At 42.6% G+C, this 16,832-nt stretch overlaps 1 protein-coding gene across 1 annotated transcript in view; it reads left to right on the top strand.

Moving 5' to 3' along the window:
• Positions 1-1,998: 1,998 nt before the first annotated feature.
• The window catches only part of LOC148019662 (pentatricopeptide repeat-containing protein At1g07590, mitochondrial-like), a 60,676-nt gene continuing 45,842 nt past the window's right edge, over positions 1,999-16,832 (top strand). Inside the window, exons 1-2 of the mRNA XM_087699772.1 lie at positions 1,999-2,169; positions 2,445-2,859. Coding sequence (XP_087555898.1) covers positions 2,132-2,169; positions 2,445-2,859 — 453 coding nt within the window. The 5' untranslated portion in view covers positions 1,999-2,131. The remainder of the gene's footprint in view (positions 2,170-2,444; positions 2,860-16,832) is intronic.

Genomic DNA, 16,832 nt, shown 5'->3' with positions numbered 1-16,832 from the left:
TGTTGATTATAAGATAGTAGAGATACCACATAAGATAGGGGTAGATTCATAAGCTGGAAAATAATAGAGATAGTCTTACTATTATATATATTTTTGTTATAGGTTCAACCTCTAGAGGGCTTCTGAACCTACCCCTTTTCTAAACCTCTCTTTTTCAATCAAAACCCCTTTCCCTTCCCTCTTTCTATGCGTAATCTCTCATTTTCTCTTCCCCCTCCCTTTTTTCACTAAACAAAACCCCCCCTCCCCCCGGGTCCTTTTTAAATTAAAGCCCCTTTTCCACTCTCTCACTTATAATCTGTCTCTTTCTTTTCCCTCTCCTCCCTCTCTCTCTCATTTGCAGGGCCTAGGTCCTCTCTCTCTCTCTCTCTCTTTTAAATTAAATCAAACATCTTTTTAAATCAAAAGTCTCTCTCTCTCTCTCTCTCTCTCTCTCTCTTTGATTAAACTTTTCTTTTAATTAAATATTTTTATTTTTTTAATTTTAAGCTTTTTGAACATAGTGTTTCACACATTTTGAGAGGGAGATAAAAGAAGAGAGACAGAGAGAGAGAAGAATAATAATAATAATAAAAAGAAGAAGACGGAGAGAGGAGGGAGGGAAGAGGAAAGAGAATAGTCTTTTTTAAATTAAACATTTTTCTTCTCCCCCTCCCCCTCTCTCTCATGCATAGGGTCCAGGTTCTCTCTCTCTCTCTCTCTCTCTCAATTAAATTAAAATTTTTAATTTAAAGTTTTTTGGACATAGTTTTTCATACGATTTGAGAGGGAGATAGAAGAAAAATAAGAAGAAGGAGAAGGATAATAAAAAGAAGAAGAAAGAGAAAAAGACAGAGAGAGGGGGAAAGAGAAAATAGAATAGTCTTTAATTAAACTTTTTAAATATAGTTATTGACTTAGAGAGAGAGACAGAGAATAAATATATAATTTGAAAGAGAGAAAAAATAGAGGGAGAGAAAGGGAAAGAGAGAAAAGAAAAAATATATAGAGAGAAAAGAGAGAGAGAAAAAACTTGAAAGATAAAGAGAGAGGAAAAGAAAAATAGAGAGAGAGAGAGAGAGAGAGAGAGAGAGAGAGAGAGAGAGAGAGAGAGAGAGAGCAAAAAAGAAAGAAGAGGAGAGGGAGGGAGAGAGAGGGGGAACAGAGAGAGAGAATTATAAATGAAACATAAAATTTAAGAGAGAGAGAAAAAAAGAAAAAAGAAAAAGAGGAGAGAGGGGGAAAAAAAGGGGGGAGAGAGACATAGAGAAGAAAATGAGAGAGAGAAAAGAAAAAGAAGAGAGAGAATTTGAAGGCAGAGAGAATTATAGAGAGAGAAAATATAAAATTTAAAAGAAAGAGAAAAGAAAAAAAATTAAAGAGAAAAAAGAGAGGAGAGAGAGAGAGAGGAGAAGAAGAAGAAGAAGAAGAAAGAGGAAAAGAGATAGAAAAAAAGAGAACAGAGAAAAGTCTTTTTTAAATTTAAATTTTTAGAAAGAGAGAGAGAGAGAGAGAGAGAGAGAGGAAAAACATAGAGAGAAGAAAAGGAGAGAGAGAGAGAATATAAAATTTAAAAAGAGTGAAGAGAGAGAAGAAAAAAAGGAAAAAAGAGTAGAGAGAGAGAAAACCAGGAGAGGAGAAAAAATAAACTAAAATAGAAGGGAGAGAGAGAGAATTAGACATAGGGAATTCGGATATATGTATACATATATATACATGTATAGATGTATACATGTGTGTGTATGTGTGTATATATATATATATATATATATATATATATAGAAAATAAAAAAGAGAAAGATGAAAAATAGATTGTTGAGCTATCGCATGAAAACTTTGCTTGTCACTTTGGGGTAGCAAAGCTGCTGCGAAGTGATCTAACACTTCGCGCAAAGCGTGTGCAGAATGCCAGTGCAATGCTATTTCTAGTAGTTTATTAGATACCTTGACTATGCCATGTAAGGGTATTTAAACTCCGTTACTCATTAAGTCTACTTTTAAAAAGTTTTTGACATCGGACCCTATGTTTTGAAACGGTTGATGCGCAGAGAGTTAGCTCCAGGGTTGCTATAATCTTCGACTTCTAAGCACGTAAAACCCATGAGGCTATGGAGGGAGGGTTTATAGCCTGAAGACGAGTCTCAGGAAAACGATGTGGTCGAGTGGCTATTGCAGGGGAGGCAGCATCTGGTAAGACATTGATTGCGCACAGAGAGAGAGAGAGAGAGAGAGAGAGAGAGAGAGAGAGAGGGGGTGGAGGGGGATTTTTGTTAATTTTGTGCCTCCACACGCGCAGAGTCCTGCATGAGAGAGAGAGAGAGAGGCGGGGCGAGTTTCTCACACACACACACACACACACACGCACACGGACTTATAACAGGGAGCTTATCCTGCGTAGAAAGGTCTCGACAGTGCTCGCTCGCCAACTTCAGAGTGTCTTATGGTGGCATTTTGTAATTGGACAGGTCTCCAGCAAAAGGGCTATTTTTTACACAAAAGACCCAAAGGACTGGGCTCGCCAGAAACCAAATTGTGCATGCAGCTTCATTGCAGCAGGGTTATATGCGAATTTTTGCTGGCAGTTCCCAAGCATTTGAGGATGTAAGAGGTCTTGGTGATGGCCCAGCTGAAGAACTCGATGGTTGTGTTGCTTCCTATCAATCAGAGAAAACAGCATTTGGCCAGCTGCAGATGGGAGGTCCTGGTCGCACCATTCAGACAGGCAAGCTCAGCAAGCTGCTCATGAAGAGGAACCCTCATGCCTCAATCATGCCAGCTCTGAAACAATGGCTTTATGATGGCAACCCTCTGCCCAAAAACGTTGCTGTGGTTGCTCTGACAAATCTTAAACGAGATCATAGATACAAGCAAGCTTTAGAGGTCAGTTTTCCATTTTTTGTTTAAATTCAGACCCCAAAATTTCTTTTGCAATGCACTGTATGTGTTCTGACTTGTTTGACGATATGGTTGGCATGAGATGTTCTCATAGTGCCAGCATGGTATATGTATGTTGCACGAGTTCTTATACGTCTAGTGTGAATAGTTCTTAAACTGTTGTGGAAGACTTGCAATGTTTACCTCAAGGCGTCCCACCCCAAAGCAGCCTAGGTATCGGACAAAGGGTGCACATTGGCTGCCCAATGGCTAACTAAAATATTAGAGGTGATGGTTATCTTACCGAGAGAGTCCAAGTAGTTAGCCTAGAGAGGATAGGGCATTGGACAAAGGGCCCACATTGGTTGCCTAGTGGCCTACGAAGTCTACAAAGGTGGATTTTTTTTGGGTGAATTGAAAAGTTGATTTTAGGGGTGGTGATCGATTAAGTAACAGTGAGCTAGAAGATAGGAGTAAGGATGATACATCTAACATATCACAAAACAGTACAAGTTTACTCGACTCAAGGATAAAAGGTGAGAATAAATGAAGCTTGCATGGGAGAGCTATGGCGGGAGAGCAAGAGATAGAGACTCACAATGTGGGAACTCCAACAGTCACAATCTGTGACCTACCTTCCCTTTATTCATTTGTCACTAAAAAAATAAAGAATAAAGTGGCGGTAACAGGCGCCCGCCGCTGCAGGCGGCGAGCACTATCAGTGTAGTAATACATGGGCGGCCAGGTGGAGACACCTTTATCCCCAACAACCTCTGCATGAAAAATACACGACAGTCCGGAGATATATGCTTGCTGTAATCTATGATAGCAGTATACAACGAGGGCTGATAGTAGGCAAAAAAGCATATTAGACAAAGTTTGTTAGTAAAGTTGGTACATCTTCCAATCAACAGGGCAAAATGTACATACCACTGCCAAGACGTGACACAAGTCGGTGTCTGCTCAGTGAATGCAAAGCCGAATCAGCTTAAGTACATCTACACGGACCAAGGTATATCAACTATACATCATCCACGAGGAGATCTTGGTCTCAAAGATCCAAAAGCTCAATATGCATAACTCGCACTGCTCAATGTTTGATAAGCGTACAAAGACACTCCCACTGGCACAAAAGCCGTAAATGTCAAGCAAATAAGCTCAAACAAAGCATGTAAGAGCACCAATGACAGAGTATCCAAGATCATACATTAGTAAGATATCTAGAGTATATGAGTGGTCAAGTATCCAATGATAGCATCCAATATCATGAAGACAATGCCAATCAATCTCTAATGAGTCAACGCAAGACCAAAATAAGCTCTAGAATATCCAAAGTCAAGCCCAAACGAAGCTCCAGTAGCATTCAAGTCCAAACAATGTAACTAACATGTGTAGGTAACATAAGCATTAAGCATGTACCAATAGGTCATACATAGACCATAGGTATAACCTTTGTCACAAAGCATGTCAGTGTAGATCAATGTCAAGTAAATGTCAACCAATACGGAGCTCAAAAAGGACTCAAAATACATTTCGAAACCATCCAAAGCATTTGCCAACTTTTATTTACATCCCAATAGTCATATGAAACACCTGGGAAGCACCCGTGACCAATAGGCAAAGCATAAAGTGACTAAATAAGCTTCAGCCTGGAGTGTACAACAATGATTCACTGTGTAAAACTGAGTATTTCAGGCCAGTAAATCAGCGATAAATGATAGCCAATCAATAGGCATACATTTCCCTAACATTCGGGGAGCATTCGGGACCAACTGGACATCAAATGCCAATGCCAACCAAGCTGTAGCATCTAATGTCAGTGTAACACTGTTTATAACAGCTTGTGGACTGTTATGACAGTCCTAAAATAGTGCTAAATCAGACACAAATCAATACCAATGCTCAATGCTTCAATGTCAGGCTCCAAGTATGCTTCTAGGCATTAAATGCGACCTATCCAAGTGCTTAATGGCTGGAATAGCTGGAGAATATTAATGTCAAGCTGAGAAAGATACTCCCGCAGGTCACATGATGGCGTAAATTGATTTGGGCCTTATGGAAGGGCTAGGAAAGGTCAAGGCAAGGTTGGGGGGATAGTCAAGGATACCTAAGAGCCTCCTCTTGAAAGGCAAAGTCACCAGTAGAGTGTAGGTGTCACAAGAAGCAAGAGGACATGGTTGCCCTGCTTTACAAAACCTGTGGACTAAGGTGAAGTGACAAAAGAGAGCTCCAATACCTTTGAAGGAATGCCCCGAGAGTGTCCAAATGGACCGAGTAGGTGCTTGGGAAGTCGGGGAGTGATTGGAGCTCGAAGGAGTCGGATATGGTTGCCAAGAGTGAGAACCAATGGTGTAGGGATTCAAATGAATGTTGAAGGAGTCACAGACCAAGCTCAAATGCTCAAGCAACTATACTCTGATACCAATTGAAAGGTGAGAAGGATCGAAGTTTGCACGTGAGAGCTATGGCGAGAGAGCAAGAGCAAGAGCAAGAGCAAGAGTGAGAGAGAGAGATTCACAATGTGGGAACTCGAACAGTCACAATGTGTGACTAGCCTTTCCTTTATTTATTTGTCACTAAAGGAATAAAGAATAAAGTGATGGTGACAAGCGCTCGCCACTTGTAGCGTGTAGGTGTGGGTACTATCAATGTAGTAATACATGGGCGACTAGGCGGAGGCACCTTTATCCCCAACAAAGGATGTTGATGATGAGAGAAAGGTGATGAAGTATCATGTAAGGGAGAATGATGGTGTAATCTGTTGGTGGAAACAGTTTAGGATTTGTCTAGTGGTGCTCTGCACAATGAGATGCATAGTATGCTACATGTTGAAGAATGCTCATACAGCAGATGCCACTTGGACAGTGTCTCTCGTGGGAAAATTGTTCACTTATCCAAGTGTCCTAGTACAACGATGCTGAAATCATGCAATGCATAGGGGAAGGTATAATAGGGGGGGAGGGGAAGGCCGATGTCAAAGACAAGTACAACATGGATGTTGATGCCGAAGAAGAAAGAGGCGCTTGATAATCTTTGTTTTCATGTGGTGCCAAGAACCATGTGGATAAAAATGATGAAGTAATTCGACTGGAAGAGCAAGGATAGAAGTCACCGCCATGATAGCATTAAGAGAGATGTTGCATGATCGGCCATGTGGATAAAAATGATGAAGCAATTCGACTGGAAGAGCAATGATAGAAGTCACCGCCATGATAGCATTAAGAGAGATGTTGCATGATTGGCCTTGAGAAGGAAAGCCTCCATATTGGTAGAACAACAAAACTCCAAGTAGATGGAACCATGAAAGGAATGGCGCATATCTTGTCTCCAACTCAGAAAGGACTAGTGCAAGCATGTATGTCTCTACACTGAAATACAAAATCCTACAAAAGAGATCAAAATCTACAAGCATAGATGTGAGTAAGAAGATGCTCCAAAAAACAAAATAAAAAATAAAATAAAAGAAAGCAAAGCTAAGTGCAATGCAATAAGTATGCAAGCATACAGTGGAAGTGTAAAGGGAAAAATGCTAAGTATGTGGCCACCATTGTGTATGGCGAGGTGGGAAAGTGGTCCTAGAAGGTACAATGGATGTTGTAGGAATGGATATGTAAAGTGCAATAGATGAGCCACTAGCAGACCAATCAACCAATCCTCTAGGAGTAGTGAAGGAGATAGGCTGTTGAGATTGTTTACGTGCCATATATCCATCAATAACCGTTGGGACATTTGGAGTAGATAGCGTAGAGCGGGAGGCATAGTCCCATTAGATTGGCTAGCTGGAATAGAGGTAGTCGTAGTAGTTTGCAGTGGTTTTCTAGGAGGATGATTTTGGGCCTTCGTACAACACTTCTTATCCACATGGCCCGACCTTTGGAAGTATGTGCAAAACCTATTTTTCTTAGGAATTTACTACCAAAGGGGTCATGCTTCTTTGTTTCCGTCGGAGGAAGTGTTGTCACCCTTGTTTTGGCTTGCCTTCGCATCTTACAAGTTCTTGCCACTGTTGGTTTTTCCTCTTGAAGAAGAGACAACCAACCCTCATCCCTTTGAATGGATGTGCGTGGAGGACTTCTTGTGGACTCAACCATGTAGCCTCGTGTAATGTAAGAACTGGCACTCAAACTCAAAGGTCGGTAATCTAGGTAGTGAGATAATGTGCTAGATAAAATGAAAATATTTGTTGAACAGCTTGTTCAAGAACAAGGTGACCTGATCGTTGTCTGACTTTGGGGAGCCAGTAGTAGCAATTGACGACGGGTATGTCAGAAGTGGTGTAGCAATGGAAGCATAAACAACATGCTGAAATAAACTGCTGAAACACAAGACAAGAAAAAATAAACACAAATACAGATGAGAACTCAGATGTATGCCTAGGAAATGGAATCCATATCGAATACGAGACAGGAGCATACAACAGTGAATCACTGGTTGTGTGGGCACCCTGGCACCGGCTCCTCTCTCCTCAGAAGAATCCACAAATGATGGCTGAAGTATTGAAGAGGAGTAGGAGCCCGGCAATATATAGGCATCAAATGGGGCGAGCATTAAATGCAGTCGGCCAGCATTTAATGTTGGTCGGCTAGCATTAAATGCTCCCTAGCCCTAAAAAGGGCACCAGAAAATGCTAGAAAAAATACTGCCACAGCCCCTGCAGCAGAGACTCACCCTGAGCTGACTAATCTGCTAACACCCTCTCTCAGACCAGGGGTGAGCTGATACAATACAATAGTACAAGGATGGGGCATCATAAACTATACAACATATAACCACCAGAAGAACCATGGATATCCAAGCAGGGAGTGGCCAGCCCACCACCAAGATGCCTCGGAGAGTATCTGACGTCGATGTCGATCATAACAGCACCACCTAAAAATAGAGAAGAATCATAGCAGCTCTTTGTGTTATGTCACCTATGTCACTCAGGATATACAAGACCAATCTGCCAAACATATCTCTGAACATGTGACCATGGAATCCCTGCCTTCGGCCAAAACCGCCAAAGTGTCTCCTCATGTGAGCTCCAGACGAAAGCCTCCCGCTCTCTGTCAAGTAACCAGTCCATCATGAACTTGGATGTCAATCCTAGCTCCAGGATTTGTACCTGCCAACTTCGGTCGATGCGTCAAGGAAGTCCCTCTCTGGATCCTGTGCATCTGTATAGACATGTAGATGAGGCATGGCAGCCCCATCTCACCACCCTCTCACACTCCCTCTCTGGCACTGGAGAGTTGTGCAAGGATGGGACATCATAAACTATACAACATAGAACCACTAGAAGAACCATGGATATCCAAGCAGTGAGTGGCTAGCTCACCACCAAGATGCCTCGGAGAGTATCTGACGTCGATGTCGATCATAACAACACCACCTAAAAATAGAGAAGAATCATAGCAGCTCTTTGTGTTATGTCACCTATGTCACTCAGGACATACAAGACCAATCTGCCAAACATATCTCTGAACATGTGACCATGGAATCCCCGCCTTTGGCCAAAACGGCCAAAGTGTCTCCTCATGTGAGCTCCAGACGAAAGCCTCCCGCTCTCTGTCAAGTAACCAACCCATCATGAACCTGGATGTCAATCCTAGCTCCAAGATTTGTACCTGTCAGACTTTGGTCGATGCGTCAGGGAAGTCCCTCTTTGGATCCTGTGCATCTGTATAGACATATAGATGAAGCACGATGGCCCCATCTCACCACCCTCTCACATTCCCTCTCTGGCATTGGAGAGTCGTGCAAGGATGGGGCATCATAAACTATACACCATAGAACCACCAGAAGAACCATGGATATCCAAGCAACGAGTGACCAGCCCACCACCAAGATGCCTCGGAGAGTATCTGACGTCGATGTCGATCATAACAGCACCACCTAAAAATAGAGAAGAATCATAGCAGCTCTCTGTGTTATGTCACCTATGTCACTCAGGACATACAAGACCAATCTGCCAAAAATATCTCTGAACATGTGACCATGGAATCCTTGCCTTCGGCCAAAACGGCCAAAGTGTCTCCTCATGTGAGCTCCAGACGAAAGCCTCCCGCTCTCTGTCAAGTAACCAGCCCATCATGAACCTGGATGTCAATCGTAGCTCCAGGATTTGTATCTGGCAAACTTCAATCGATGCGTCAGGGAAGTCCCTCTCTGGATCCTGTTCATCTGTATAGACATATAGATGAAGCATGGTGGCCCCATCTCACCACTCTCTGACACTCCCTCTCTAGCATTGGAGAGTCGTGCAAGGATGGGGCATCATAAACTATACAACATAGAACCACTAGAAGAACCATGGATATCCAAGCAGTGAGTGGCCAGCCCACCACCAAGATGCCTCGGAGAGTATTTGATGTCGATGTCGATCATAACAGCACCACCTAAAAATAGAGAAGAATCATAGCAGCTCTCTGTGTTATGTCACCTATGCCACTTAGGACATACAAGACCAATCTGCCAAACATATCTCTGAACATGTGACCATGGAATCCCCGCCTTTGGCCAAAACCGCCAAAGTATCTCCTCATGTGAGCTCCAGACGAAAGCCTCCCGCTCTCTGTCAAGTAACCAACCTATCATGAACCTGAATGTCAATCCTAGCTCCAGGATTTGTACTTGCCAGACTTCGGTCGATGTGTTAGGGAAGTCCCTCTCTGGATCCTGTGCATCTGTATAGACATATAGATGAGGCACGACGGCCCCATCTCACCACCCTCTCACACTCCCTCTCTGGCACTGGAGAGTTGTGAGGGATGTCCGCATCACCACCACTAGAAAGCAACTGAGGAAGGGGCCACTAAGCCCTTCCCACGATCCGAAGAAGAGGATCCCTTCCGTGCCTTGGACTTTGCCTTGGTTGGAGGATCGGGATCGGAATCTGAGGCAGATGATGACTTGTCGGAGGAGTCCGCATTCCGCTTTGTCTTTTGCTCCTTTTTCTTCTTGGAAGACGCTAACTCTTTGCAGTCCTTCCTTAAATGACCTTTCTTGCCACAGTGATAACACTGGGCCTTCGACTTCTTCAACTGTGAACCCCTCTTGGAAGTTGCAAGAGCCTCACCTGAACCTCCATAATGTGATGGAAGCCTCCCCTGTAATCGCAAAGTAGCCTCATGCTCAAGTAGCATGGAGGACATGTGAAGAAAATTGACAGGAGTTGTAGATGTCTGCGCCCGTAATGCATTCGCCACTCCATCAAATTCCCGAGGAAGCTTGTAGAGTACCGTACCAACAAGATGTGCCTCTAATAGGGCAGACTGTATAGTGTGAAGCTAGTCCTGGAGTTGGGTAACATGAAGTAGGAAGGATTGAATTGTATCGTTGGATTCAAACTTCAGTTGCTGGAGTTGGCCATAGAGAGTAACAGTCCGTATGGTGGAAGGAGCCTCATACATCAACTGTAACTTTGACACTACGTTTGAAGCCGTCGTACAAGAGGTGACCGCCGGTAGGACTTCTTTGGAAATACATCGAAGTAATGCTGAATAAGCACGGGCATCATCCGAATCCCATGTAAGCACTGCCTCCTCATGGTTGTCTTCATCAAAATCAGATGGAACTGGAGAAGGTTGTCGAGGACGTGCCACAGCTCCGTTAACCACATACCATAACCGCTTTTAAATAAACCAAGCCTTCATCATTGCACTCCACGTGTAATAATCAGGTCCATAGAGCTTGTCATCAGTGGATGTGCATGGAGGAGCCATCTGGAGAGGATTTAGAAAAGTAGAGAAAAGAAGGAATCGGGAGAGGGAACACAGCCAAACCACGAGCACAGTCTGCAAAAAACAAGAGTTCATATACAGTATAACCCAAAAGCTGATCAAAAGAAGCCAAAATCTGCTGCACAAAGTCAAAAAATCAGTTCAAATCTGCCAGAAGCAGCAAAAACGGCCTGTTCTGTCAGTCAGTCAGTCACCCAGCTCAAAATAGTGTTGAAAACAACAAAGCGCAGGCTGCACACTGCATAAACAGGTGTAGGGAACCGTCGCCAGCAGCTTGATGATGAAAACACAGGCAGCAGGAGGTGTTGGAGAGCACGCGATGACAAATTTGCAGAAAACGCAGGTCAAACAGGTCGCCTGTATGGAACAACAACCGCCTGAACAGCAAGGGTGAAAAAAGTCCCAAAATCAGCAATAAAAACACAGCAGAAACACAAAACTTGAAAACTGATACCATATCAGAAGTGGTGCAGCAATGGAAGCATAAACAACATGTTGAAATAAACTGCTGAAACACAAGACAAGAAAAAATAAACACAAATACAGAAGAGAACTTAGATGTATGCTCGGGAAACGGAATCCATATCGAATATGAGACAACAGCATACAACAGTGAGTCACTGGCTGTGTGGGCACCCTGGTACTGGCTCCTCTCTCCTCAGAAGAATCCACAAATGATGGCTGAAGTACTGAAGAGGAGTAGGAGCTCGGCAATATATAGGCATAAAATGGGGGGCGCATTAAATGCAGTCGGCCAGTATTAAATGCTCCCTAGCCCTAAAAAGGGCACTAGAAAATGCCAGAAAAAATACTGCCACAGCCCTTGCAGGACAAACTCACCCTGAGCTGACTAATTTGCTAACAGGGTAACTGTTGATATTTGGCCAACTTGACTTTCAAATCATCCCCTTCCTAATCTGCTAACAGGGTAACTGTTGATATTTGGCCAACTTGACTTTCAAATCATCCCCTTCCTTAATGGAAAACTCCTGAAGCTCAAAATCAAGATTGATACATCGAGTGCGATCTCGAGCCGTATAGTGGTCAATGAGATAACTCCGATGCTTAGATGCAAGGGAAAAATATTGTAATTGAGAGTGGAATTTAGGAAGCAACCCTTGTATTAACTCAATATTGGTTGTGGCATTGTGGACTCTCCATATACAAATGTGATTTGGGTGAGCTATAACAAGGTCCCAAAGTCCTTGAGATTCAAGCACTTGTTGCATGAAGTTTAACCAATTGGTGAAATTCGACCCGTTAAATGGAGTTTTATCCATGAAGGCATTTTTGGCTATTGCAATAGGAGCGGTAGTGCTAGGAGATGGAGAAGGTGTATAATGGGGGTAGGGTGAATATGGGGAATAGGGTGGGGGAGCGGAGCATACTTGGGAAGGAATCCTAAAGTGCCCACCATGCATACGAGAAGTGTGCATAGCGGACCCAAATGTGGGTATGGGTATGGAGTGATCCAAGGGATGTGGGGCAACAGATTATAAGCAGAGGATGGATATCCTTGTATCTAAAAGGTACATGGGGGGTTTGTGAGTGTTCGGGGGTAGCGAGGGGGATTCCCATCACAATTGTTCCAAAGTGAAAGAATGTGGTAAAGTGGGGGTATGTGGAAGGTATAGTGTTAAAGAGTGACATTTTCCCTAACGATGCATCAAGAGGTGGAGTGAATGGAGGCTAGGTAGATGGTGGGGAGAATGAGGTGGTGTTAGGAGCGGAGATGGAAGATCGAACCCCTAGTGTACTTTGAGCGGAAGTGGAATGTAATCCAAGATTTTGGAATGAAGATGTGAGTAGATCAGAATGTGGAGAAGATAGTGGTGGAATGGGAGGGAGTTGAGAAGTGTGGTTTACTTGCTCAAATGAAACAGATGGTAGAGACATACGTGATGAAGGGTATCTGCTTTGAGAGCCTCCTCTATTAAAGTTAACATATTGAAAACCATCCGGCTCTTGCACACCAAAAGGAGAAACAAGAGAGGTTTTGGCTTATACAACTCAAAAGGGTTATACGAACCTAACATAAGGTGTGGTTGAGATAAAGGAGATGGATCATGAGATGTGCCGAATGTTGTGGTTCCTCCAAGATCAGAGAGATGGCTAATCTCACCAATTGGTGCAGACAAAGAAGTAGCACTCCTTGGAGGAGTGTAAACTAAACTATACATGATGCATAAGTACTCCTTAAAACTCTTTTATCTGTAAGATGATCAAAACGAGAGGAAGAAGGTAAAGGTGAAGGTGTGTCTATCTTCTCCTTGAGACCATAATGCCTTCTCAGAGCCTCCAATGATGGAGAAATTTGGTAGGGCATCATAGGATTCGAAGAAAAAGGTGCATAATACATTATAAATCAGAATTGAGTCGCGTGTGAGTTTCGCATGAAGACTAGCCTCCACAATCACTGCATGATACTCTTTAGAAGAGCATCGGCTCTAATACCATGTGAAGATATGCTAGGGTTTGCACTAAGGCGACAGAACATGCACAACCAAGACTGAAACACAAAGACTTAGATAGAGAAGCAAAACTCAAACCCCGAAAGCAAAATGCAAAAACTCAAAACTCAAGCATAGAGACAAACACAAAGAGAAGAAATTTCGAAGTGAATGCATGCTATAAATGAATGAAAGAGCATACAGAATGCCGAAGGGGAGAGCAATGCAATGTTGGAGAGTGACATCCATTGGAGATGGATCTTGAGTGCAGTAACCACCAGTCGGAGACGAGAGAGTGTTGAATAATGAAGGGTAGCAGGTTGGTCACCAAAACAGCAATCGGAGGCTGAAATCTAGTAAATGCAGCAGTGTACCACCAAAGGAAGGTTGAAAATTGATCACACGAGGCAGAGAATAGTTAGGCGATAATAGGAGAGGTGTTTCTTGATGTAGATGGCTTGCTAGACAACAAAAACAGAGGTATTGCAACAGTCGCACGGTGGGAGAGATGGTAGCAGCTTGTTGCACCAAATGTTGAAAGCGCAAGTTGGTTAGGTGCTATGATGATGCAGCAAATGGAGACCTCCTAATAGCAGGGTGATGGTTGAAAACAGGCCACGTAGGGTTGGACAGTGACGGGCTGCAATCGGTGATGACTAGGCAGCAGATGGTAGGTGGCTGATGGTTGAATCTGCACGCTAGAGTGAGAAACCTGCACAAAAGGATGATGCTGATGGTGGGCAGCTTGTCTATTTATAGATGTTGAAGGGTGCTCCAAAAAATTAGGGTTTTGGGGGATCATTGAAACTCTCTCGAATTGCACACCAAATTTGCATTTTTCATTAATTAAGCATGTTTTGGGTGCTGTTTAAAAATTCTAATCAGCTGTAAAGCGTGTTTTAACTCAACAGAGAGGACTAGGGCGAGGACCGCACATACAGTAGAGCCACAATTGGAGTTAAGAGTCAGAGCATGATTTAGAGATTGAGGTAGAGGCTCCATCATCCTCTTAGTCATCAAGAGGGAGTCCTCATATGGGGAGATGGTGCATGGATCCTTTGATGATGGTTAGAGTCAGATGGTGCATGGATCCTCAGATGAGGAGATGTGATGTTGCACATGTGACATAGCCTATAGACTATAGCCTATTATCTATAGCAACTAGCCTTTTTATTACACGATCATTGATGTTGACACACTCAATGTTGTAGCTGGACAGTTATATGTATCTTGATTTTACTCAAAACCGTAGTCTATCATGCATCTTGGTTCTTGAATCTTGATGTCTATCTTCATTGTTTAGATGATCCACGACTCATAATTCATCTTGTGGTTTTGAAAATTGAGTATTAAGTTTTAACATTTTGTTGTTTTGAGTCTTAGCTTGTAAGTAAATTAGTATTTTACGTTCTTCAATCATGTAATGATCATGATTCATGTATGATGTTTGATTATTAATGTAACTTGTAATATGTTCAACTTCAAACTTCATGAAGACATGAAGACTTGACATTTTAACATTTTGTTGTTTTGAGTCTTAGCTTGTAAGTAATAAATATTTTATGTTCTTCAATCATGTAATGCTCACTATTCATGTATGATGTTTGATTATTAATGTAAATTGTAATATGTTCAACTTCAAACTTCATGAAGACATGAAGACTTGGAGTTTTGTGTGAAATTTCGGCAGATATTGTTGTAAGCATTGATATATCTAGATACCTATGTATTTATTTTAGGGTAAAATCTGAAACTCCTCCCCCATAGAAGCAAATGTCTCCTCATAATTGATGTCCTTATGGGCATAGCCTTTTGCTAACAAACATGCCTTATACCTATCAACGGTGCCATTAGCCTTGTGCTTGAGTGTAAAAACCCATTTGATGCCAATAGCTTTCTTGCTAGGCGGCAATGCAACAAGATTGCAAGTACTGTTAGTGGCAATAGAGTCCAATTTGGTGCCAATAGCTTTCTTGCTAGGTGGCAATGCAACAAGATTGCAAGTACTGTCAATGGCAATAGAGTCCAATTCTTCTTGCATGGCCTGCAACCAATGTGCATCTTGTTGGGACAGTACAAATAGAATGTGAGCCACCGGCTGTGGAGGCACTGGCACCTGCTCCCTCTCTCCAAGGACTGTTCAGTGATGAATGAATGAATGGAGGAGGGAGCTTGACCATATATAGGACAAATAAATGCCCAAAATACGACTGGTCGGCCAGCATTAAATGCTGGCCGACTGGCTGCAAATAATGCCCAAACCATAATAAATAATGACAAATAAAATGCCTAAATAATCTATGTGCCCAGCCTGCTGAACCACAAGTCCAAAATCAACCATGAGCTGACTAATCTGCTAACACTTGTGTCCGCATGGAACCACACACATCAATGTATAAGCTGTAACTTTGGGACGACACGCATTGCAACATCCTTTTTGAAGGTAAAACAATGCATTTTTTCAAAATACATTCTTCACATGCATGGGGAGGTGGGGTGTCAATAGGAGGCCAGGCATCCACCATTTGACAATGTCGAAGTGTTATAAGATTGTGAAAATTGATGTGACCATAATGGGCATGCCATAGCTCCATGTTTTGCATAGCGGGTGTGAGTGTGCTAACTGCCAGAGCATCACGAGATCTCTCATATGTAGCCAATAAGAAAATGCACTTATACAAAGGTGCTTGACAATTGAAGAGCATAATCAAGATCTCTCTCTTTGACAATACACTTGCCATCTTCAAAGATTGCCACAAAGCCTTGCTTATTGACTGCTGAAATTGACAAGAGATTTTTAGTGATCCCAAGCACAAACATTACATCCACAAGCATGAAGGTTGATCCATGTGCAGTAGTAATCATCACTGTTGCCACATACATCATAACTAGAGTTCTTTGCATATATAACTCTCTTCCCCATAGGGGGTGTGGATATTAGAGATACACATAGGTTCCATCTCGTCACCATCAGTTGGTGCCAGTTGCTTGTGGTCCATACTGTTGTCAGCGTGACTCAACTTTCACACAAGAGTTGCTACCATTGAAGGAGTTGCTGTTGAAGTAGTCTAGTCTGACAATTGCCTTGCACCCCTCTAGTAGTTACGCCGCGAGCTCTGCATGGTCCATGCCCTACGCCACCCACCTACTTGCCTTGTGCCACTCTCCAGTCTACCAAGTCTGTTGCTTGTGCTGTAGAAGCAACATCTCCACCTCAATCACTACCAATAGCTGCCTAGTGTTGCTCTATAGCACCCGCCATTCTATAGCTCCGCCATTGCCATGCCAATGCTGCCTGCCACTACCTACTACCACCATTGCCCTGAGCACCACTTGAGACCACAACCACCAAAGGGTACTCAAGTGCTACCCGAAGTCTGCCCAGTAGCTGTCTACGCATTTGGAGTTCACAATGCTTCGCAAGTACTTAAAAATTCGGGGCTTTTGCTTAATTTGAAGTGCCATACGTGAATTTCCACCAAAATTGCCATCGTTGTTCAATTTCTTTGACATTTGTGCAAGAATTTTGAGGCTTTTTCGATTTTTGGGTCTGATCTGCATCCTAAGGTGTAGTCCAGTTTTGCTCGTTGCTCCCAATGTGCATCCCAAGGTGAAATTTCATTGAATCCTTAGGTTATAAGTATAAACATTGTTCAATTTCTCAAAATTTCGACGAGATACCTATTAGTTTGCTTTTACTTTGTTTACCTTAACTTATGCTTTTGTTTTGCTTTCACTTTATTTGCTCTTAGCTCATCTCATTTTTCTCTTTGATTTTTAAATTTTGTTTGTATTTTGTGTGCCTACT

This window comes from Lygodium microphyllum, chromosome 19 (genome assembly GCF_053477565.2).
Source record: "Lygodium microphyllum isolate KBCC chromosome 19, Lygodium_microphyllum_v1.1.10, whole genome shotgun sequence".
NCBI lineage: Eukaryota > Viridiplantae > Streptophyta > Polypodiopsida > Schizaeales > Lygodiaceae > Lygodium > Lygodium microphyllum.
This window is presented reverse-complemented; position numbering and strand designations above follow the sequence as displayed.